This window comes from Pangasianodon hypophthalmus, chromosome 24, assembly GCF_027358585.1.
Source record: "Pangasianodon hypophthalmus isolate fPanHyp1 chromosome 24, fPanHyp1.pri, whole genome shotgun sequence".
Taxonomy (NCBI): domain Eukaryota; kingdom Metazoa; phylum Chordata; class Actinopteri; order Siluriformes; family Pangasiidae; genus Pangasianodon; species Pangasianodon hypophthalmus.
Genome location: NC_069733.1, coordinates 13,690,090 through 13,715,415, shown reverse-complemented (window position 1 = coordinate 13,715,415; position 25,326 = coordinate 13,690,090). Strand labels below are relative to the sequence as shown.

At 39.8% G+C, this 25,326-nt stretch overlaps 1 protein-coding gene across 1 annotated transcript in view; it reads left to right on the top strand.

Moving 5' to 3' along the window:
* Window positions 1–1,676: 1,676 nt before the first annotated feature.
* Window positions 1,677–25,326, top strand: part of limk2 (LIM domain kinase 2) — a 30,573-nt gene continuing 6,923 nt past the window's right edge. The window contains exons 1-10 of the mRNA XM_026931101.3: window positions 1,677–1,877; window positions 3,663–3,759; window positions 14,251–14,386; window positions 20,035–20,144; window positions 21,528–21,719; window positions 22,335–22,440; window positions 22,990–23,201; window positions 23,536–23,722; window positions 24,283–24,369; window positions 24,536–24,667. Coding sequence (XP_026786902.1) covers window positions 1,862–1,877; window positions 3,663–3,759; window positions 14,251–14,386; window positions 20,035–20,144; window positions 21,528–21,719; window positions 22,335–22,440; window positions 22,990–23,201; window positions 23,536–23,722; window positions 24,283–24,369; window positions 24,536–24,667 — 1,275 coding nt within the window. The 5' untranslated portion in view covers window positions 1,677–1,861. The remainder of the gene's footprint in view (window positions 1,878–3,662; window positions 3,760–14,250; window positions 14,387–20,034; window positions 20,145–21,527; window positions 21,720–22,334; window positions 22,441–22,989; window positions 23,202–23,535; window positions 23,723–24,282; window positions 24,370–24,535; window positions 24,668–25,326) is intronic.

Sequence of the window (25,326 nt, the reverse complement as noted above, 5' to 3'; positions counted from 1 at the left end):
AATCAGATAAGTGAGATCTTTTCCCACCTTTAATGTGAAATTGCAAAGTATGCAAATGAAGTGAAAAACAAACAGAAACTTTTATAGGGAAAAAGAGAAATTTAAAAACGTACGTTGCGTAAGTGTGCACACCCCTAATCTAATGCTTTGTTGAAGCTCCTTTTGATTTTATTTGATTTTATCAGTCTTTTTGTCTATCAGAGTCTATCAGAGTGGCACATCTAGACTGGGTAATATTTTTCCACGCTTTCTTGCAAAAAAAAATTCTAGAGCCATCATATTGTAAGGGCATCTCCTGTGTACAGCTTGCTTCAGGTCGCCCCACAGATTGTTAGTTGGGTTCAGGTCTGGGCTCTGGCTTGGTCATTCAGAAACATTGATCTTCTTTTGGTTAAGCTATTCCTTTGTTGATTTGGATATATGCTTTGGATCATTGTTGTGCTGAAACACCTGAAGGTTTTGCAATAAAACTGACTGGTATTTGTAGCTATTCATGATTCCCTCCACCTTGACAAAAACCCCAGTGCTGGCTGAAGAAAAGCAGCCCTAAAGCATGATGCTGCCATCACCATGCTTCACTGTGGGTATGATGTTCTTTTGGTAATGTGCTGTTTTTTGCAGCAAACATACCTTTTCGAATTATGGAATTATTATAACTCTTGGATTTGGTTTTATCAGACCATAACACATTTTGACACATGGTTTGGGGTGATTTAGTTGAGTTTGGATGTTTTTTTGTGAGAAAGGACTTCTGTCTAGCCAACCTACCCCATAGCCCAGACATGTGAAGAATAAGTATATAATGTACTATATAAATAACAAGTAATCTATATAAATAACAAGTAATCAGTACTTGTCAGATATTCCCACAGCTTCTTTAATGCTGTCATAGGTCTCTTGGCAGCCTCCCTGGTGAGTATTTATTTTGTCCTTTTGTAAATTTTGGAGGGACGTCCTGTTCTTGGTGATGTCACTGTGGTGCTCCATTTTCTCCGCTTGTTAATGATGACCTTCACAGTGTTCCATGGTACATCTAATGTTTTGGAAATTTTTTTGTACCCCTCTCCTGATCGATTCCTTTCAACCATGAGACCCTGTATGGCTTTGTCAGCTCTTTGCAGACCACGGCTTCAGAAGTCAGAAGAAACCAAGAGGATGTCAGGAAAATCCTAGAGAAACAGCTGATCCTTATTTGGGGTTAATCAGAATCATTTCACTGATGACATCTGTATGATCATTACTTTTGTACATGAGATTGGATGTGATTGGTTCATTCTGAACACAGCCATATCCCAAATGATAAAAGGGCATGCACACTTATGCAACAAGGTTATTTATATATTTTTCCTATCTTTCCCTAAGGTGTTCTTGATTGTTTTCTACTTAATTTGTATATAATTTGTATAAGCTGTAATTTCACACTGAGGATGGGAAAAAGATGATTTATCTTTGTTTAATTTTTAATTGTTTAATCACAAAACCTTTAAGAGGAGTGTGTACACTTTTTACATCCACTGTAAATGCTTTGATTCACAGATCTACCCCAGCTCTTCAAGTGGCCTGTTTTACGCAGAGATAAGCACTAGATGGAGCAGTGGGATCTCAGCTCTCAGCTCTCAGTTTCTCCTGTTTCAGGTGTTGCTGTTTGATCCCTTCCGGTCTCCGTACAGGAATTTCAGCTGCATGACGTCACCAGCTCTCCCAGCAGCCTGAGAGGCAGTCGATGGAGCGCTGGTTTCAGCTCGGCGGCTCGGGATTTCTCGCTTTTCAGTGTGTCTCCAGCCTCAGAGATGGCCGGTGAGAGTATTCCTCAGATCGGGAACAGCATGTGAGCTCCTGTTTGAAAGCAACCACCGAGTAAATGGACGAACAAGAAGGTAAAATGACCCTAATCGAGGAGGCGCGCGTGCGTGTTTACAAACCGCAGACTAAATTGGACCATCTCAGTGTTTTAATATCTTAAAGCCTACATGTGTGTGTGTGTGTGTGTGTTTGGGATTGCTGCTCAGAATGATGTAAACAAATGTACTCGAGGTGCTCGAATTTGCTGTTTAGACAACATTTTTGTTGCATAGCTTTGATGTGATTCATGCAAACTCACTGATATGACAACACAATTCAGATCCGGTTGTGATACATAGTTATGACGTCACTATTGCCCTTTGCTTATCTATGTCTATTAGGTGAATGTTCAATATTTCATTCAAAATTCTTGCTGTAACACTTTATTTATCCAAACTAACCATTCTTTTCTTTAGCTTGCGCTCTCAGAAAAAGGGCACTAAAGGGTACTGTACCTTTCCTTGTCCCTGGATTGCTACAAGGTCAAGCATACACCTTCTGTACACGTTTATCTAGAACGGTTGCATGTCAGCTTTACTTTACTTAAAAAGTAATTACGATTATTCATGTAGCTCAGAAAATCTTCTAGGAGAAAGATACGGGTTAAAGGTACAAAGGGTGCCAATAGGTGTGGACGATATAACAAACAATCATATCACGATACGCAGACATTTCTGCGTTATGAGGTGTGTATCATGTTGGCGTGCTTACAATTTGCCAGCAGAATAGTAGTCGCAAAAAAAAAAAATATGAAAAATGTCTATTTAATGTATACAAAAATGACTTAAAGCTGTAAAGGAGAAAATTCTAATAATAATTTAAAGAATTGTAAAGAATTAGTACAGAATCTTAACATCAGATCAGCTGCTTCCATCAGAGTTTGTAACTACTATGTAAAACATGTTGGGAAAACATACCTGTGATATCACAGAAAAGTATATTATGATCTTGATATCGATTATATTGTCATATTGCCCGATTATATTGTCAATTATATTGCATATTATCGATTATATTGTCATATTACAAAGATAAGTAGTACCCTTTTTCTAAAGAGTGTATGTATACGTGTACTTGGTATATAGACAATAAGCTGAGACTTCTGTTGGACTCGTATACATGCAAGGAAATGGTCTTTCAAAACATGGGACAAAGCAGGAAATGCAGATGAATGGAAATAGGTGCTTTAGTGGAGATGTGCGCCCTTTTTTTTTCCCAGTTGCCTAAAAATTACCCGAGACACTAACCTGAACCAGATTTTAGACTACTTCACTTTATCAGCCATTATCAGCACATACTTAACTTATGCAGATGGAAAAGTAGATGATGTGTAGATGAGTTTTGTTGTTTGTCCGCCTGAATTTCCAGTGTGTTTGTTGTAAATTTGTAATGCTATAATTCGAATCATTTGTTATTGTGTATTAATTTTTGATTGAAGACTAAATCTGAGTAAAAGTAATCACACAGCTATACATATTTTAAATTCAGTGCATTAAATAGGTTCTGATCATCTGTGGTTCCTTATTAATAGGAGACCAAACTTCAAAATCTGACTAAAATAAAGTAGTCATTGATTCACATGTAATAAATTTGAATGTAGGGGAATGTGGGAAAAGTGCTGGCTCAATGGTTAAGGCTTTGGGTGACTGGAAGGTTATGAGTTCCAATCTCAGTGCTGCCAGTGGTTCATTCTCAACTGCTCAGTTGTATTCTGTCTCTATTGTAAGTCGCTTTGGATAAATGTGTCAGCAAAATGAGTAAGTGTAATGAGTAGGTTAATCTCAAATGTGTTTGTTTACCAGTGTCCTCTTGTACCCCAGATCCAGGTGACAGCGTGTGCGCTGGATGCGGAGGCAGGATTCAGGATGCTTTTCATGTCAAGCTGCACAAAGGTTTCTGGCACAACGCTTGTTTTCGGTAAGTCTTTATCCTAGCAGGACTTGGACAAGACAAACATATCGTGATATGGATACATTGGGCCATTTTCTTTATATGCATGTCTTTGTATTTTGAGGAAAGTCGTGTCAGGGATTGTTGATTAAATGACATGCGCATACTCTTTAACGCTGACCACATGTGTAAAACCCATAGATTAGCTGGAATGTGAGGTATTCCCCCAAAAAGAAATACCAAAGGAGCTTATTTACTTTTGGCGCACTTAAGCGTGACGCAAATATTGATCTGGAAATGGAAAAAATGATTGTAATACCAAGCGATACAGTGGAGGCTGCCAAGTTGGCAGTTGTAAATTTCTTCCCAGTCGAGGCAGGGAGAAATGTGGCTTTATTTCCATTTCATGCTAATTTCATTGCCAGTAAAGAAGGCGAGTCTGAGCTGTTTTGCTGCATTTTTGCATTCAGGTTCAGAGGGAGCGTCAGTCTGGTTAAGATTGGGAGTAACCAGGGCCTGGAAGCTCCTTTCAGTCGAGTATTACACCAAAATTCTTTAATACTTCCTCACATAATTGGCTGTGTGTGTGTGGCAGGGATTCTCAAACTTTTAATGCCCATGGACCTCTTTAATTGTTAAATAAAATCCAAGCAATACAGATTTTATTTACTATTCAGATATCAGGCTCATTATTTTAATGTGTACATTAAGAATTTGGCTATGTGTTGGAGCCATAGAGCTTTTATTCCTGAACTTTCCACACACAGAGAACGCATTTTTATTAAAATTATCATTTGATTCAGGTTGGCATTATTCGTTAGCCTGCTTGATTTTGAGTTTTAAAGATTTGGATTAAACCCATTCAATTCAATTCATTAGTAAAAACTAGAACTCAGTGATGAACATAAAAACTCTGATAATGGTATATTATGATTTTCACCTGTGTAAGACAATTTTAAAAAAAATTCTTGGACGCTCTGATTATGCTTGATATTTGTGAAAAAGTGCAGGATGTATATTAATAAAGTTTGAATTCAGTGCTGATACAGCAGTGATAAAAGTGTGTGTGTTTATAGCTGAGATGGAATGAATAAATCATCGTGTACAATGCTGATTCACTCTACCGCACTGTTTCTCACACTCTGTTTGTCCCTCTCTTTTTCATTTTTCTGTTTTCAAGTTTAATCATTTATAGGATTAAGTGATTTTTAGCACATTGTTCTGAGGTATTAGGGTCAAAGTCTTCTCTACAGCTAAAAAAAATGCGGAACTGCAGCAACAGTACAGTGAAGTAGCCACATGAAGGAATGTTGGGTCATCCTCCACTTCTTGTTATAAAAAAAAAATAAATAAAAAAAAAAGGGCAGGCCAAAGTACAAGAGTGTGTTTTGTACATATGGTCATGACTAATCAGTAGTATCAGTTACAGATGATCTGTGAGTCATTGCATAAGGTTGAACTACAAAAGTTAAAGAGCCAAAGACACATTTTGTGCAAACAACATAATTGTAGTCACATGCATGGTAATGAGTGTATGATCCCTTTTTATTTATACTTCTAATAAATTATTCTGTTAGATTCTCCATACAGTTGTTTAGATGAGTCAAAATCCAATCTCAATGACACTAACCATGGCATGGTTGTTGCTCCCAGATGGGCTGGTTTGAGTATTTCAGAAACTGCTGGGATTTTTTTACACACAACAGTATGTAAAGTTTACACAGAATGGTGCGAAAAACAAAAAACATCCAATGAGCGGCAGTTCTGTGGGCAGAGACGCCTTCTGAAATGCTTTTCTGCTCAGCATGGTTGTAGAGAGTGGTTATTTGAGTTACTGTAGCCTTCCTGTCAGCTCAAACCAGTCTGGCCATTCTCCTCTGACCTCTGTCATCAACAAGGCGGTTCCACACCCAGAACTGGATATCTCGGGATGTTTTTTTTTTTATTATTATTTCACGCCATTCAGGGTGAGCTCTAGAGACTGTTGAGTGTGAAAACTGTGAGTAAATTTCACTAAAACAGCGATGTTTTGCTGTTTAATCTTGCCTAGGCTTAAAATCTTCTTGCAGAGGATGGTGTGTAAAGAGCCAGTTAAAAACAGTCAGGCTGTGTAAAGATTTCTAAACCCTTGCTAGATAAATGTGGTTTTCTCACGCAGTGAATGCCCTGCTTTGATCAAGTTATTGGATAGTTACATGCCATGACAAAATATCCATAACCCTGATCAGTTCAGTTTGTAATCAGACACTGACTGTTAAAGTGTCTGTGATGCATGTGCGCTGCAGTCGAAAAGGCAATTCAGTCTTCTCACTTTTTTTTACTTTCCAGAATTGTGTATAGTAGAAAATTTCATGACATCACCACACATTTGTGAATAATCCTCCAGCCTGTGTGTGTGCTGAGTAATATTTGGTATAGCCCAGACATCTGGTGCCTTTTTTTTATGTGACATCAAAAGTTGCATCAACATTTTGCATGTAACATCAAGAAAGTTATATGGTCACGTAGATGTTGATTTTAGACTCTTGACCGAGTTTCTGAGAAAGGACATTGCTCTGCTGCCTAGATCGGCTCACAAAAAAGGACAAACCCGAGCAACAGGCAGAGAATTTTAAACAGGGCTGAGAACTGAAATGGATGTCAATCAAAAGGTAACATAAGTTCATCTAAGCTTGTAGTTGCGACTAATTGAAGGCTCAGTAAATGCAGTAACCGAAATTGCGCTTTAGACTGGAAAAGCTATTTCTGTTCAGAGTTGATTAAGTCTTTAGGATAGATTAAGGCTCTTAGTTGGGAATTCCTTTTGCACATGATTAAATTATTTGCACATCCTGTTGCACAGTCCTTGTTTTCCAGGTTAAAATGAAAACTGATGTTGATAGACTGGAATGGACATTTAATCAGTCATCATATAAACACATCATATGGACATATATATATTTTAAAGTGTTTCTATCAGCCTTTATCTTCTTGATTTACTTTATACACACTTTATATTAGATATGACACAGTAACACGTTTTGGCAAATACTGAAACCATTCCAATATATTTTAGCTATTAAGCTTTAAAAATTAGCAGTTTTTAATTTGAAGCACTTTATTTAAGCTAGCTATCTAAACATGGCTCCATTGCTGACAATCTATGGCTCCAAAACTGACAATTTAAGGACGAACAAGATTTAAATGACTTCCTGCAAATCTTCTGCACTAGGGCAGGTAGGGACCGCTCTCCACAGCGCTGTGCAGACCACTGGGACATTCCTAGACGGCGATTCAGTGCTCCTCCAGACACACACCGCCTGCTATTACTCCTGCTTCTGAAAAGCGAGCTCGTCAGTGCCCCAGCTAATGCCCCTTTGTGATTAGAGGAAAAGAGTGAAACCTCGGGCCTCAGTGGCTGCTTTTTAAGTGCGGTTATGGGAGGGACAGGAATGCTCCCTGCATGCCTGCTAATTGTGTTTGGTTTCCCTTTTCATATAGGTTTGCTTTTCAGTGAGGACGTCATGTTGTGGGTAGGATTTTGTCCTCCCACTCTGACAGCAGCAGTTTGTGGTTTAGTCGTATAAGAAGTGCAATATTTAGACATTATTTAGTTTTGTGTACATAGGCATTGTGTGGTCTTGTGTGTTTCACAGTTGCTCTTGGTGGCAGTATATCTTTTCCTGTTGTTTCATGTACAGTATGTGTACATGAATGGACATGGATAGATTGGCATTGTCAACTCAGCAGACCTCTCTTTGAAAGTTCAAATCATAACGGTTCACATGCTGTAACATGCTGTAGCAGTAAGACTTCAGAATTTTATTACATGATAACTGTACAATCAGAGTCAGTGTTGATAAAATTATCACAATATCATCATATTTGATTTCAGTCGGTGTAAGAGAGTTCCTGTCTGACGTGTTTTTCAGAGCTTTCCCAAAGCTCTGTTTTGGTGAGCAGAGTCATGGGATTGCCTTCACTGAGGAGGGCACATGCAGGTCTCCTTCAGATTGGTCCAAGTTAACGAACCTTAGCAAGCAGCTTTCTTCTTTATTCGTCCTCATACAGATACTGGATGCAGCAGAATAAGTTAACAAATAAATTGTGAACAAAGATTCAACAAAACTAAAAATCCAAACTACACTTAAGGAACCTTAAAGCAAAATACCTCTGTTCATTTTTCTAGCCTTACAGGCATAGGACTTCACTGTGGCTGAATTCTGGCACTCAGCCAAAAAAAAAAAAAAAAAAAAAAGATGAAAATCTGTGGTGTGGCCAAAATCAGGTTTTTCTATTTGACACTTCAAATTTCTGAAAACACAATGACTTTAAATAAATAATAAAGCAGTTTGTGCTGTTATAATAAAATAATCAACGGTGGGGTAAATAATCAGTGATGCAGATAATCAGTGTGACTGTCACCACCCCGAAGTAGATTATTTTCCAATAACAGCATGTCCCAAAGTGTTTTATTCCTTTTATACCACAGTAATTTATCAATGATTGCATTTTTTTTATTTAATAAGGAGCAGTATCTTGTACTTTTTTAACCATTTATAGTTACATTTAATGTCCTGGAATGTCCATGAAACAAATTTGTTCCTGTTATCACTTGCTTTATAGCATATATAAACACATTCTCTTGAAATTAATAAGACAGAAAAAATGCAGCTTGTCAGCTTGAAACTGACAGACTACAAGATATTGAAGGCTGCTGAAAAATCAGCTTGGTCTGAGCTGCTACCAGCCGCCAAAACACACACCGAGAAACTGGTAGACTGTCTTTGCCAGATACGGTGAGTGCTGGTAAACAGAAACAGTTTTTAATGACCAGTACGGATGCTACATCGTAGAAAAGCCATTATTAAAAAAAATAACTATGACTATCTTCTGACCGATCAGAATTGAGAATTCAACAGCACTGTGGTGTAAAATGCTATGGCAGTCTTCAGAATTACTGTATGCGTGCGTGTGTGTGTGTGTGTGTGTGTGTGTGTATGTGTATATATATATATATATATATCTCCGCCTCATTCATATGAAGGGTTTTTCTAGGTTGCCGCAGATATAGTTATCTTATTTCATGGACTTGCTTAGTAATTTAATTCTTCCTCTGTAGAGGAAAGGTTGCCTAATAAATGAGACGTAGGCATGGTGCTTAAGATTCAGATTTGATTAAGTGTTGGGCAAACATGATTCTCTGTTAATTTCCCTACTGTGAAAAAGAAAGAGGACTGTTTGTTCTGCATTGTTTGCTGTGTAGTGTGGCAACGCATGCACGCCTTTGTGTCTTTCACCTGAGCATTGCTTCTCTATCTCTCTCTCTCTCTCTCTCTTTCTCTCTCTCTCTTTCTCTCTCTCTCTGGGTGTGAACACCAAGTGTTAAAGGAGGTGGCGATTTGCTGCTTGTGCAGAACAGGAGGAGAGTTGCTGACAAAGATACAGGTTGGCATATTGAATAAGCAGCGAAGCTTCACAGCGAGGTGTTTTGTGTGAGTTGCATGTTCCATGTGGGAGTCATCAAACCCCGGCTGTGTCAACACGCTGGTAATAAATCAGGACCTTTCAGTCACGTCTGGCTTAAAGATGTACGTTTATCGTGAGTGTGTGTGTGTACACCTGGAAGACCTCTGTGACAGACACAGATTTGTTCACAGACGTCACAGAGTGTAAGATTGTGTGTGAGAAAAAGATTAACAAATCCTTAGATACACATGCATTCCCAGATGTTACCATGACATCACTGCACACACGGGTTGCCAAAAACAAATTGATTAATCCTGTTGACTTACAGTTCAGTCAAATAATTCATCTGTATAATTAAGAACAATTAAAGATTTTGGTGTGATTTTGTACTTTGTGTGTTTGCATTTCTGTGTCAGCAGAGCAAACTTTAGGATTCCAAATATTCATTTTTTTTAAATAGCTAAATGTTTGAATGTCATTAAAGTAGCATATTAATTAATAGAGAATTTTTCAAATAAAACTCTTATCAAGGCTGCCTGGGATTACCTGCAGAAACAGAAATAAATGAGACAGCCAAAGTCTCTAGAAGAAATGGGGCAAGTTTGTTTCAAGATGCTTGGAACAAATTACCAGCAGAGTTCCTTATAAAACTGCGCAACAGGGTGCCTAAGACAACTGATTCACTTTTAAAAGCAAAGTGTCATGAAAAATATTGATTTGATTTAGTTTTATGTCAAAAATGCATGCTTAAAATTACAGAAATCAACCAAGCAAGCGGAGACAACAAACCGAGTACTAAAATAAATAAATCTTTAAATAACATTATATGTAAATGTGTAGCATGATGGCACAGCAGGTTGTTATGTTTCACAGCACTATTCTTCGATTCTCAGCTCGTGTTGCTGTCTGTGTAGAGTTTCATATGTTCTCCTCTAGGTCACATGGGCTTCCTCTGGGTTCTCCGGTTTCCTCTAACCTCCAAAAACATGCCGGTAGGTGGATTGGTGACTCTAAATTGCCATGAAGGTGTGAGTGAAGAAATGATGTCCTGTGATAGATTGGTGTCGTGTTCAGAGTGTATTTCCATTGTACACACCGTGACCCTGACCCGGGTAAAGCTCTTTCTAAAGACGAATGAATAGCGCTGTAAACAAGTCACTTAAAATATGTGTTCATTATACTTCTGCAGCATTCTAGCTGTGTCCTCTTTCTATTATTATCTCGAAAAATAGTCTGTCACATACAGTGTTCACTTTCTTCATTGGGATTGAATCAGGGTTCTGTTCTCACTACTACGGCACCATGAAGACACAAATTCATACACACCTAGGGGCAATTTAGACTAGCCAATCCACCTACCAACATGTTTTTGAAAGACGATACAGAAACTCGAGCTCGGGATCAAACCGGGGACCCTGGAGCTGTGAGGCAGAAACATTACCCACCATTCTGCCTGGTCTACATACTGTAAAAAAATAAAATCAATAATAAAGCTTCTGCAATAATAAATTTTATCAATAATAAAGCTTCTTGCTTCTGCAGAGAGTGTTTATCCGATCACTCACTCAATCTCATTTTGCAGATGTGTTTTGTATTTTGCTCCAGAAGCAGAGCTTCTGATCTCTACATTCCTCGATACGGAGGCACTCGTCAGGCGATCAGCCAGAACCCAGGCGCTTGGTGGACAATCCCACAGCTGCTCAGGCTGCGTCTTACTAATGTGATCCTTATCAAAGCAGACTTTTATTTTCCATCCTGCTTCTCTGCCACTGAATGCAACATGATCTTTAACAGCACCTTTCTCCTGGTCTCTTTGTGACTTCTTTATTCGCTTCCTTTCTGTCTTTTTCTTATTGTTTTTCTCTTTTCTTACCCCCTCTCTCAGTTTCCCATTCTATGTCCATTTCTTCTTCGAACACTATGTTCCAGACACCTCAAATTTCCTCTTTTAGATGAATCAGAGATTGGCGATGTTGAGCAGCAGCCGGCCTCGGAATTCAGCTCGCACATGCAAGCGGGACCCGAATTACTCATAAAACACTTGGCAATCACTCTAAATCTGCAAATAGAGCTTTGAAATGTCTGGAATTAAAGATTACATATGTCAGGAACAAAAAGAAAGCCGTGCACTGGAGTGACTCGTTTCCTGTTCACAGGCCAGCTCTCACAGCAGAATGAGGCGTAATCAAGAAGATGGATTGCACTTAAGCCGTGAAAGCTTTCTGGCTGTTCGGCTCAGAACTTTGCTGCTTTTTTTAGTTCTTGACCAGATTCCATGTCAAAAAAATGTTCCTAGCAGCTAACAGTTATCGGAGGTTCTGATAGACATGTCTGTTTTTCTAACAGTGACTCTGAACATTTTCGCTGTTATTGTTTTGCAGCACAAGTTGGAGCTAAGTGAAAAGTTTGGCTCCAGGTGTTTCCAGTTCTCTTGGTATGCAGAGAATTTAGGTTGTAGAAAGTTTTGAACATGTTGCATTGTTCGCTGTTGGATTCAACTTGATTGGTGTAAGACAGCAGTATAATTGTATGCAGATTATAGATGGAACTTTTCTCCTGAGTTGTTTCTGAAGACAAATGATACACTTCAGCAATTCACAGCAGCGAGTCTGTATTTTTCACAGAGGGTAAATGAAAACTGTGGCATGACTGGATAATTGCATCTGACCATCCATGTTTTCGGTTAGTCGATTAAATGCAGATGCTCAAGTACTTGCAGAACGTTTTTCACTGACAAATTGTCAGGAACTCTCCAAAGGTCAAAAAGGGAATGTTGTCTTTCTAGTAAACTTCCCCTAACTGTTATTTCCCCTGAAGGCAACCCTTCTAAGGTCCCCCATGGTGACACACACACAAATCTATGCTCACACACTGTGACAAATTTTACAGAGCAAGCTGTGGCGTGTTCAGAAGGAGTCATGTACTTTCCGTGCTTCTTAGCCAAATGTTCTTCCTTAATAACAGAACTAAGATGCTCCAGTGTGCAGTTCAACAAGTTAGTCTCCTTTAATTAAGTCAATTTTTCCCGTGGGAGCAATGTCACAGCTAAAGGGAATATTATGGTGCTCCAACATCACCTCCCAGCCATGGGATTGCCGAAGGGAGAAAGTGTGTGATATCCCTTTATGACTAGTTTTGGCTTGAGGCCCAAATTCCTTGTTTTTTTTTTTTTTTTTTTTTTTTTAAAACATGCCTCAGACTTCATTCACTGTGGCCCCTGTGTTTCGGTGGGTGGGCTAGTGTGTGTGTGTGTGTGTGTGTGTGTGTGTGTGTGTGTGTGTGTGTGCGTGTGTGTGTGTGTGTGCGCGTGAGTGAGCACACCCCCAACCATGTCTTTGTCTCTACACATGAGCCAGAGCTTTCCTCTTTGAAACCAAACACCAGGATTTTCTAGCGTGAGTTTGCCCTAACTGAACTGCTACTTTTACCAGAGTTTACACTGTCAAAATCTAGCGAGTTGCTTTTATGATGTATGTTGTCTGAAACAAAAATTCATATTTTGTGGACTATATATACATGTAGACCACATGGTAATAAAAAGAACGGTGGTAAGCATTCAAAGCAAGTAGCCTAAAATGCCAATCCAATGCTACAAAAATGCATGTGTCTACCAGTGATACAGTACAGAGATTGAGGACACAGAGAGACAAGGTCAGGTAATAATGCAGGGGTTGTAGACTGGGTAAGAAAGGAAATGCCACAAAATCTGTTGTCTGCAGCTTTATAGACTTTTGGCACTGCATGCCACTACACTACTCTCTCTCTGCAATGGAATAAAGCTTGTAAAGCCTGCTGTGTAGATCAGGGAATGACACAGGGGATACAAATTGTGGAAAGATGCACAGAACATAGATTGGGGATTGATGCAGGGGACGTACACCATATCACCAAAAGTATATGGACGCATGGCCATCACACCCATATGTGCGTTTTGAACATCCCATTCCACATTTAGTACCCTTTTGCTGTTATAATCGTCGCTCTTCTGGGAAGGCCTTCAACTAGGTTTTGGAGCGTTGCTGTGGGGATTTGCCCATTTAGCCACAAGAGCATTAGTGAGGTCCGGCACTGATATTAGGCGAGGAGCCCTGGCATGTAGTCAGCATTCCAGTTCATCCCAAAAGTGTTCAGTGGGGTTGAGGTCAGGGCTCTGCGCTGGTCACTCACGTTCTTCTACTCCAACTTTGGCAAACCATGTCTTCATGGAAGGACATTCATGGGGCACTGTCATGCTGGGACTAGTTTGAGCCCCTTAGTTCAAGTGAAGGAAAAACTCTTGTATATGGGTATGATGGTCAGGTATCCACAAACTTTTGGCTATGTAGGTTAGATCAGGGATCGGTGCAGGAGATGTTGATCAGAAAATGATGCAGGGATGTTGATCAGGGAACGATGTATGGGATGTTGTTCGGGAAATAATATGGGGGATTTTGATCGGGACATGATGCGGGGATGTTGATCACGGAAAGGTGCGGGGGGTGTTGATCGGGAAATGATGCAGGCGATGTTGATCAGGGAACGATGCAGGATGGGGATGTTGATCAGGAAATGATGGAGGGGATGTTGACCGGGAAATAATGCAGGGGACGTTGATCAGGGAACGATGTGAGGGGAGTCAATCGGGGTATTGCTGCAGGGGTTGTTGAACAGGGACCAGTGCAGGGGACATAGTTCAGGGAACGATGCTGAGGATGTCGATCGGGGAACGACACAGGGTACGTAGATGGGAGGACAACAGAGGACAACATTCTGTAGATCAGGAAATGATGTGTGGGAAGTAGATCGGTGAATGATGCAAGGGACTTAGATCAGGGGACAAAGCAGGGAATGATGCAGGGGATGTAGATCTGGGATTAATACAGGGTACATACATCAGGGAACAATGTAGATGATGTTAGTACACATCAGCGAGTGAAGGAGGAATGGAAATAGCATTGTTTTAACCACTGATTTTCATTGCAATAGAAATGGTAAAAGAAATTATATTTCCTTGTATATAGTCTTAAATTCTAATCCAAATCAAAAACTAACCCCTGCTATAATTAGTGCTTTTCCCTTGTGTGTCCTCAGGTGTTCCGAGTGCTGTGATCTCCTGACCAATTGGTACTATGAGCGGGAGGGAAAACTCTACTGTGGAAAACACTACTGGGAGAAATTCGGGGAGCTGTGTCATGGCTGCTCACTGCTAATGACCGGACCAGCTATGGTAAGAAAAAACTATTCTGCTTTTCTCACTTCACTGAGTATGTCTTGAGGCCGTTACTTCGGGACAGTGATTCTTCAAGTTTGCATGTCATTTCACAGATTAAAGTGATCAAATAGATTTTGGGTGTTTGCTTAAATTTGTCTTTGAATAACAAACATGCAGCAAAATATAATGACTGTAAAGCATTCATGAGGGAGAGTAGCAGTGTTGTTGCTATTTTCAGAACTTGAAGGAAGGGATTCTGGTTATACTGCCCTCTTAACAGCTCACACTGCAAGAGAATGTTTTGCAAACAAAACCTTGCAAATCCCTAATTGCAGCTCTAAAATGTAGCACAGCTTAATCAGATATGGTAAGACTTTGCTGTTATTATTTAAGCCTTTATACAGGTAATAAGCAAGTGGAGGCATCAGCTTCATTGATCTGATTTTATTTCACTGGTTTTAGAGATCACTGATCCTCTAATGATAGATGGGTAGTGGCTGTCTCTTCTCATTCTCACTAATCCTCACTCCTGCTCTTCCTCCTACGCACGATTTTCATTGAGGATCTTGCTGTTCATCTTAGCATTCCTCTGAGCCAGGTTTCATGGAGGCGCCAAGTCTGTGGACTTGGACAGTATTACTATCTTGGATTCACCTTAGAGCTGTGCACATTTAAACACAAATGTGACAAACGGATCCACCAAGATTCACAACACTTTTTTTAATCCTATTTTTTGTGACTATTATGCAGACACAAAGCTGAGTTGATACCACACAGAAGATTGCATCTCAGTGGTTAGCCTAAGTAGCTATGAGCAAAGTCAGCTTCAGAATTATTGGCGCCCTTGATATAGATGGGTGAAAAGGTTATGAAAACAATCTTTTGTGCTTACTTAGCTCAATTTCACTCAATTTCACTTTAGTTAAATTTAGGTAAATTTAATATAGTAGAAGATGCTGTGATGTTATGTTGTTAAAGGGAGGTTCCACAAAGTACTAAATTCATCGGTGTGAAACATATAGTTTGATCATATGTAGTTTTTTAAATTTTATTTTATTAGAATTACTTCAATTAAAGATTCTGGATTCATTTGTGTCCCATTAGTGTTGCCGAAGTTCAGTGTTTTATTGTTTCCTGAGCTACAGTCCTTATCTTTTGTCATTATATAGCAGTATTTAACATTGACACCTCTTAATACATAGCTCCTGTATGTATGATTGCTGTTGCTATGACAGCGCAAATGTCTGCTATTGTTGTGTTAGCACCTTCCCATGACATTACCATAACTGCTGGAGTAGCAGGGCTACTGTTAATACGCTAACAAATGTTCATGACACCTAAACTAATGAAAAAATTATAATGCATGTTGCTTTGCTGTAAAGGTCGCAGCACCTGCTAGAAGAAAGAAAGAGTATGCATCTCATGGGTTTAAAAAGTACAGAAGTTGGTTCCTAATGGCTTCATCCACAAATTGGTCTCACCCTGAACAGAGTATTTATAGTAATTACGCAGTTATAGTGTAGTCATAGCCTCTGAGCTCTCATAAGCACAGGCAGGGGGCAAACCCTTCGCCAACCTAAATCATTTAGTGAGTTTATTTAGCTCTGTGCCGTGTCCTACTTTAGATTTCCTTTCGTCTCTCAGTCTCCATCCTTCTGTCTGTGATGCTTACTGTGAAAGCTTAAATGAAAACAGGCCATAAGCACAGCTTTCCTCCTCTCCTGTGTGTGTGTGTGTGTGTGTGTGTGTTTTAACCCTGCTAGAACAGACTTTCACTTTAGAGCAGTTCATTTTCCTCTACCTGTGATTTCTGTCCTGGCTCTAGAGCAGCACCTTTTGTTGCTAGCAGATCAGAGCTAGAAGGCAACAAGGCCCAAAACCTAACCACTGTTTGTTTTCCAGGCTTAGACTATGAGCTCATTCCCTATGATCTGGATGAACGCGATCTGAAGGCTGGAATGGTCTCAGCGTGTCTTTGCTTTGTCATCATGCCTTTGGAATGTGCATGGGCTTTCAATGGACTGCTTTGTAATCATAATACAAATGTTAGCTCTAACCCAAATCCTGAATAAGCGCGGCGTTTAAGAACAGCAGCGTGACACACGCAGGGCAGTGGTCACAAAGCAGCCATTTTTCATTGGGTAAATTCAGGGTTTTGAAAGCACATTAAAAGGAAGAGGGGCTTTACCAGTGAGAAAAACGCATAATAGGTCTCATCTATTCAGACTCGAATTGACAGTTGGCAAATATTTTTGTGGATGCTGTGCATTGCGATCGCCCTGCAATCAGCAAGGTGTAAAAACATATTGTCCCCTCAGAGGGACAAACAGACTGGAACTGATGCTCACAATAAAACTGCTGTGTGCCTGTAGTTGCTTGTGTGTGTGTGTGTGTGTGTGTGTGAGAGAGAGAGAGTAACTGAGTGTGCGTGTGTGTGTGTGTGTGTGTGTGTGTGTGTGTGTGTGTGTGTGTGTGTGTGGCTGTTCATGTGGAAAAAGAGTCGTCATGGTGTGTTTTAATGAAGTGTGGCATGAAATGGTGAATTTGTCATGCGAGCAAAACCAAACATTAGAAACCTAATACAAATTCAAATTAAACAAGTATGCATTTACAACAACACATCATGAAGTGTTTCTTATACAACAGCAATTTATCAAGGATTACAGTGTTTTATTAATTAAACAACATCCCATTGTAATTTTTATACATTTAGAGCTACATAAATGTTGGGGGATGTCTACAAATCATGTCACTTAAGTTATTGCAGCTGTTAACAGTCACTCCCCTATCAGTCTCTCCTTTTCTCTTAAAAAAAAAAAAAAAACTCGGTTACAGTCCTCTGTCCTGAAGAGCTTCCTGTGGCAGAAAATGTACAGCTTTAAGTCTGACTGTTGCAAAGCGCTGACACTGGAGACTCCTTCCAAACATTCCATCACAGAAAGCTACACTGTATTAATATTAATATACAAACACATTTTCTTACTGTGTTAACATTAAACCTGTGATTTGAAGTACAGACAGCACTGCTGTCAGAGCTGCTGTTATAGAAAATGAAAACACAAAAACATCTGACCAATCAGAATCGAGAAATCACTGGCACTGTGTTATAAATATATGAATAAAGTTCTAATAATACTCAAATTTTGAAATTAATCTTTATAACACAGCCACGTCATGTTTGGGACAGCACTTTCTCTCACTCATGAGTGATCCTTTCTTTCTCTTTCCCCTAAATCTGCTTTAATCTCAGGGTCTAAAGGGGAGGGAGTAGCTGCTGCAACCCAATGCTGGGAAATACACACACACACACACACACACTCACTCACTATTACGAATCATATAGGAATGAAAGTGTCTGAGACATTCTGCATGCTCAGAGTCACAGTGTCAGCTGCATCTAAATCAGTGAGTCCTAGTCAATATTGTGTATAATCACCTTTCCAAATGCACTTGTGTTCTTCCTGTGTCAAAAAGGTGAAAGCAGAACCAGAAGCTAGATCTAGGTTTAAGAGACAGAGAGCTGAAATCATCCTCACCAAGAAGGACTGACTGATGGATGACTCTATAACCGTCTCTCCTAATCTGTTTTTGTGGTTTTGAATGAATTGACCTGCAGCGTATGTGTTTTGGCTGGACATCGCAATCTCCTTTTATGTCCGTCCAGACAGCTAAAGATACAGCAAGTTACATGCACAAATATTTAATGGCCCTCATGGAACAAAAATAGCATCTTTATTTTAAAATATCTAACAAAATAAGTTCTTTGGGTTCCTCAGCAGTTTATATCGTGTTTTTGTTGTTTGGAGAGACAGTATGATCTGCTAATCCTGGAGCATTCTGAAGTGTGGTGGTCGAGGTGTGTGCACGCGTGATCAGCAAACATACCACTAGCTGCCGCTCTGACATTGAGCCCTTACGGCTGCGGGTTACTGTTATTAGCAGAAGAAAGGCAGAAGAGCAGTGTGCGTGTGTCTCGCTTCCTGTGTATAGAGGCAGGTATTCGTTTTCCTGTTGTCTGCCCAGGGTGTGCGTGTCTGACATGTGTGCGTGAGATTATTTCTGGTGCAAACATGAACAAATAGGCGTGTTTCTTTTGTCTGCACTTCCCTTTCCTTTCCATAATATGTTCTGAGACTATAGGTAGCATGCAGCGGCTGTGTACATGTCTTTAAAGGTCTTAAGGGATGAATGTTCTGCCTGTTTGTCATAGTTTGAGGTAGAGCTGTACAATATCTCATGTTGAACACACACACAAGCAAACCACAAATCTGATTAATCTGTCAGGTCTTTGGGTGTTCCTGAGTGATGCAATTTTGATCAAATTAATGCAGACAAAAGTATTTAACTGTGACGCAACACAGGTTTATTGTAATATGTAAGGAAAAACAGACATGAGGGTGTGCAGTTATAGGAAAATAACGAATGATGGAATGCTGTGATGAGGCCCTCACAAAGTGGAGTTACTGTTACCACCCTGAAGTTGATTATTTTCCAAAAAGAGCATGTCCTAAAGTTTTATTACAATTACATTTACATTTAATGTTTAATGTTTACATTTAATTTACAGTTACAATGTAAACATTAAACAATGTAAACATTAAACATTAATGTTGTGGAACATTTGCAAAACAAGTCAGTTCCTGTTATCGCTTACATTATAACAGCTATAAACAGTCATTCCCTCACCATACTCCCTTTTTCTCTAGTTAGTAAGACCAAAAAACATAGCTTATCATAATACTGACAAACCAGAACGCATCATCTGACACTGTTAAGTAAACGTCTCCTTACAGAAAACTTCACCATATCAATGATTAGACTTTTTTATTTGTTAAATAACAACACTTTTTTTTTTTTTTTTTAAATCCATTTATTATTAGCTTAAGATTATGTTCATCTTCTACCATGTCCCTGTGAGTGAGCTACTACAGATAAGAAAATATGTTAGAATGAGAATATATATAAACCTGTGATTTGAATTACAGCCGGTGCTACTGTCTGAGCTGCTGTTATAGAAGATTAATCAACACTAAATGAAAAATTAGATTTGAGAATAAAAGTTTTGGGGAAAATAATCAAAATAAGACCCAAGTTCCGAATCTGTTGTCTTTGGACATTTTCCTGTTTTTCATTTTCATGATATAGTTAATTAACTTTAAAATGAGCAAGAAAACAGAACATTGATAACTGTGAAGGATTTAAAGAAACAAAAATTGGGAATAATTCTTAAACTTTTTTTTTTTCCCTTAAATGAGGCAAAATCATGAACTTTGTGAAAAATAAGGAAAAGTAGCTAAAGGTACAAGAAGACAACAAGGAATTAGAGATAGGGTAATACTGTGTGTGAGTGTGTGAAAGAGGGTTGGTGTGTAAAGTTCCAGACTGCAGGGAGGTGCTGATTGCATTGCATCACTGACAGCAGGCAGGTTCAGACACAAGCAGGTGAGAGAGGTAAAAAAAAAAAAAAAAAGGCAGCGAATACAATTAGTCTCGTGTGTGGAAAACAACCCCAAACCACTGAGGACGTGTTAGTGTCAGGGCGGCGTGCAGCAAACGCTTGGATGCAGTAGAGGGTGTCACTGGGATCTAGGGTTGTTTTTTTTTTTTCTGCTCGTCTTTGGCTGTGGAATGGCACTGATCAGAACTCTGGCTATGTTTCTCAGGTGGCTGGAGAGTACAAGTATCATCCCGAGTGTTTTGTGTGTCTGAGGTGTAAGGTGGTGATCGAGGAACGGGATACGTACGCCCTGGTGGAGCGCTTCAAACTGTACTGGTGAGAAAATGCTGATCTGTACAAACATTTTCACTATCTCTGTCCATATCTATCGCTCCGTCTCATATTGATGCACTCCATTTAAAGAACTATTTTTCTTTGAACAACAAACTATCTGTTCTTCATAGAACCGTTAAGGGTTTCCCCAGAGGGACCAGCGCAAAAACCCTGCGTGTACTCTTATAGGAAAATAATCAACAACGGGGTGGTGTAATGTAACTCGACACAAAATTACCACCGTGAAGTTGATTTCCTATTAGAGCATGCCTTGTCATGTTTTATTCGTCTTGTAATTCAACAATTACAATTACAGGCTGTCCCAAAAGTCTCCATACATAGGGGACCTTGTATGCTAGCACCATGTCGGTTGTGCCTTCGTCAGTGGATGTTCGTGGACAGCCACTTCTCGGTTATTCCGCAGCACTTCCAGTCTTTTTGAATTTGTTAAGAAGTTTGGCAGCAGTGTCGTGTGTGATGTGCCTGCCATGTTACCTGTTAAAGTCTTTCACAACTTTGGAACAGCTTCCCGATCCAGCCATGAGAATTATTTCAATACGTTCTTCTTTTGTCAAAGGCATTTTTAAAGGCTATCTGAAAAAAATATATATAATATAAACTAAGTATGAAGAATTTTGGAAGACATTTTGCTATTTAAAGAAAAAAAGTTTTAATTTCCGCTATGTATGGAGACTTTTGGGACACCCTGGATTTTATTTATTAACGAGTGAGACATCATACTTTTTACTTGGAATTAACATGTAATGCTGTGGAAGATCCACAAAACAAGTTAGTACCTGTTATCAGTGACATGATAACCAGCCTCTCTTTTTTTCGCGCTCTTTCTTGAAGTGACTAAGACAGAAAAATGCAGCTTGTTACCAGGAAGCACCAAAGTGTGGGAAAACTTAACGACTTACCTCTGGCATTTTTGATAATGTATTCGAACGAGATTAACATTAATAAAAATAATAAAAAAAAAAAAACTCTCAGAGGCGGACTGTTAAAGAAAATAAATCAAGACCTTCCAACCAATCAGATTCAAGAATTCATAGGTGTTGCGGTGTAAGGCAAAAATAATAGATACAATAATATCACAATATTTCAGTTTGTTAGCAAATGAGCAGCAAATATTGCTGCATTTCTTTTTTTTTTTTAAAAAAAGTCATTTTTAAAAAATGCATTTCTAGAGCAAGAGATTTTGTTTTTCTTGTTTAACAAGGAAAATGAAGGAAATTGGAAAAACATGGCTAAATCCATTGCAGCTAAATCCAATCAGCTATTGTTTCTGTGAGTAACAGTGGAGTCAGTCAGTGTTATATCTATATCTGCTTGTGCTTGTGTGTGTGTGTATGTGTGTGTGTGTGTGTGTGTGTGTGTGTGTAGTGGTAAATGCTACAAGCAGGAGGTCTTGGCACCGATGTTGGAAAGGCGCTGCACGGCTGACTCGTCTCCCGACACGCTGCCTCACACAGTGACGCTGGTGTCCATGCCAGCGGCTGCTAATGGGAAACGAGGCTTCAGTGTAAGCGTGCTCCGGGACTGCAGCAGCACTACAGCCAGCGTGCACGTCAAAGAGTGAGTGAAGACATGTCAAAGAGCTTGATACATGCACACACTTGCATGCGTAATTATGTTCAATTAATTGTTGAAGGCAATTTTTTGGGCCAGGTACAAACGCAGCCTCTCCTTCTACCTAATGAAAATGCCAATTTAGTCCATATTCCTTGAAGGCTGTCTATGCTATCTTTTTTTTTTAATCTATCTGAAACTATTCTTAATAAATTCATCCCAAATGGATCAGTTTTCTTGAGTGTGCCTCACGTTCTTAAACAGTGAGTTCATATCCGATCAATCACCACAGGAATTAGCCCCAGCACCATTTTGGCTCTTGTCATAGACACATACTAGTAAACACTGAGTAATATGTTGCATGAGTGTATTTGTTGGTTTGTGGTCAGGTTCAGAGCAGTTTTGAACTTGTACCAACCATCCTGTTTCTTTCACACATGGCTTCAGTATCTGTCAGGAATCTTTCAGTATTTTTTATAGCTGCTAGTGGGTTTGTCATGGTGCTGTTATGCTAGTAAATGAAAAACCTGCCAAGCCAGTCCCTGGTTGCTTAGGTAATCAGACCAAGCGCTCGCATTGATGTGTGTGTTGGTGCACTCAAAGAAATTCCTCCACCCTCAGGGTACGGGGGATGCTGATCAGCCCGGAGGTTCGGAATGCCATCCATGTGGGTGACCGCATCCTGGAGATCAATGGCCTTCCAGTAGGAACGCTGATGGAGGACGAGGTAAGTGCGCGTGTTGCAATGCTAGCGTGCTACCTTGTCCTAGAATACAGTGAGGAATGAAATCAAAGTCAGTTATGCTGGAATGGTGTTCGTCTACATTGTGGCTGCTTGCTGTGACACAGTGTTTTTACAATACCAGCACACTTCTCAAGGAGAAAAATCAACTCCTGGGGACATTTTGTGTTTGTCAGGCATTTCCATGAGAACTAGTTTTACATTATGACTTGTATGTCAGGAGTATGAGAACACTTCGTCACTTTGTCAAGTCAGTTTAAAAGCAGTGCTTGAGGAAAAAAAACAATATATAATAAAGCACAACTCACTGTGACCGCAAAAGACTCTCCAGTTTCATTTCCCAAAACGAAATCTTGTTACATTACAGTTATTTCATCTTATTTTAGTCCAGACCCCACATAATCCCCAGAGATTTAGTCTAAGATCAGAAATTCATACTCATACAGACCCGCATCATTGTTTTATCTCACATATTCTAAATTTCAATAACATCAAGCCTGAGGGTTGGATTTTACTTTTGATCGGTCGTTCTAGGTGGAGGATCTCATCCATCGAACCAGTCAGACGCTGCAGCTGCTGATCGAGTATGACCCGGTCAGACAGAGACTGGACCGACTTCGTCTGGGCACCTCCAACAACCGCCTGGGCGTTCCTGCCGCTTCACGTCTGCGTCTGTCCTCCCCGACTGACGGAGTGATCGAGAGGACAGATAATGATGACGGGACACTGAAGAGGAGATCTCTAAGGTTGGTCATCCAGAGTGATCTTGTATAAGATTATATAATACAGATTTTAATACAGATTGTTATACTATGATGAAATTTTCATTTTCAGTCCAATATCAATATCAGAGCTTTCCAAATTTTCTTCTTAAATAATCACTAATCAACAAGTACACAAATTATATCAGTGGATTTAATATATTCAGTATGATTGAGTATCAGTCCAATACTTATAATTGGTTCTTTCATATTATATTAAATATAATATATTTTTTAATTGTTCTATAAACACAAACCATTAAAGTGTTAATGCTGTAGTGTTTTAACAGAATGGTTTGTTTTTTACTATGAATTCCAGGCGCAGTAACAGTATCTGTAAGTCCCCGGGGCCCGGTTCCCCTAAGGAGCACCCGATTCTGGCACGGGACATCAGCCGCTCCGAATCACTCCGAGCCTCCTCCAGCTGCTCCCATCGTATTTTCCGACCATGTGACCTCATCCACGGAGAGGTGCTCGGCAAGGGCTTCTTCGGTCAGGCCATCAAGGTCTGTCCACTCTTCAGTTTACGCTCTCACGGTGCCAGTGTTGGTGTTGATGCCTAAATCAGGAACCGTTTCATGCTTTTCCACTGCGCATGAGCTAGTATTCTGCAGGCAAAAAAAAAAAAAAAATGCTTCTCTTAGAACCAAGAACCGGTGAAGTCAGAGGCTTGGCATCATTGCGTTACCATGACACCAACCAGTTATTTATTACACTGGAGAGGAAGAAAAAATAGTTTGGCTCTCAAAGTGGTGAAAACAGGACAGTTTGGGAAAAGGTTTGCCAGTTCCAGCACCTGCATCGGCACCAGATTCCCACTTTTCAGTGGAAAACAGGCATCTGGTTCATTCTTTTGGTTTGATAGAGTAAGTGTTAGTGGTGCAGCTCGGTAGTAGTGGTGTGCAGTTTGCTGAATGTGGTTAATGACTCACTCTTTTACCACTGTGTTTTCATCCTCTTCTTTTTTTAGTGGAATTTTGCTAGTCAAAGAATTACACTGTTGGTAATAATTGTCGTCAAAAGTTCCTGCTGTTAGTTGATGATTTGTTAATTTGTTATTGAACAGGTCACCCATAAGGCCACGGGAGAGGTCATGGTCATGAAAGAGCTGATCCGGTGTGACGAAGAGACGCAGAAAACCTTCCTAAAAGAGGTAAGATTCTGTCCTTCACCACACAGCATTTCATACTGCAGTGGTTGGTTTTGGACAAGAACTGTCTTTGTGACTTTCATTTCCTCGTTTTTATAGCTTTGGTTTTCTTCAAGCTTACAAAGCATACAGCATATAGATAATTAAAATTCATAAATATTTTTTCTAGGTCAAAGTGATGAGGAGCTTAGATCATCCTAACGTCCTTAAGTTCATTGGCGTGTTGTATAAAGACAAGCGGCTCAATCTAATCACAGAGTTCATCGAGGGTGGAACCCTGAAGGACTTCATTAGAGATGTGGTATGTTCCGGCGGATAATTTTCTCTCTCTCTCTCTCCCTCTGTCTCTCTCTCTTCGTCTCTCTCTCTCCTTCTCTCTCTCTCTCCTTCTCTCTCTCCAGTCACTTTTTTATTTTCCACAAGCGGCTTTTCTAGTGACTGCAAAAAGCCAGGATTTTATCCAGACAGCGTCTGAGACTGGTTCTCATGTCCCGAGGTAAACTGTGCAGATGGAGAGATACAGAGGTCCAGTGCACTGTACTGAAGGAATAGAGAGAGAGGGGGACATGCATGCATTGGGAGAGTAAGGAAGGAATGCAGGAAGAGAGAGAAAAAGAAAGTGTTTCCAGGTGAGAGCGTTCAAAGAAAAGGTTGTTTTGCTGGCTTCCCCCTGTGATCCCTCTCGGCTGGTCTTGTCTCAGTATCTGCACATGGCCAGCAGATGAGACCCGGAGATCTGCCGTGGCACTTTGAGCTAGACAAGTTGTCTCAAAGTGATGAAAGTAGAATGGAATAGAATTTTATTTTTACACATTACAGATGGTCTCAAAGTTGCTTTAATGACATCAGTGCCCTTGGCCTTAACTCTTCTGTGAGCAAGTTACGGATGTGTGGAGAGGACTGTCCAAACTCTGGACATTATTAGCATACCTTCAGTGTATAATTTATCTGCATGTGCAT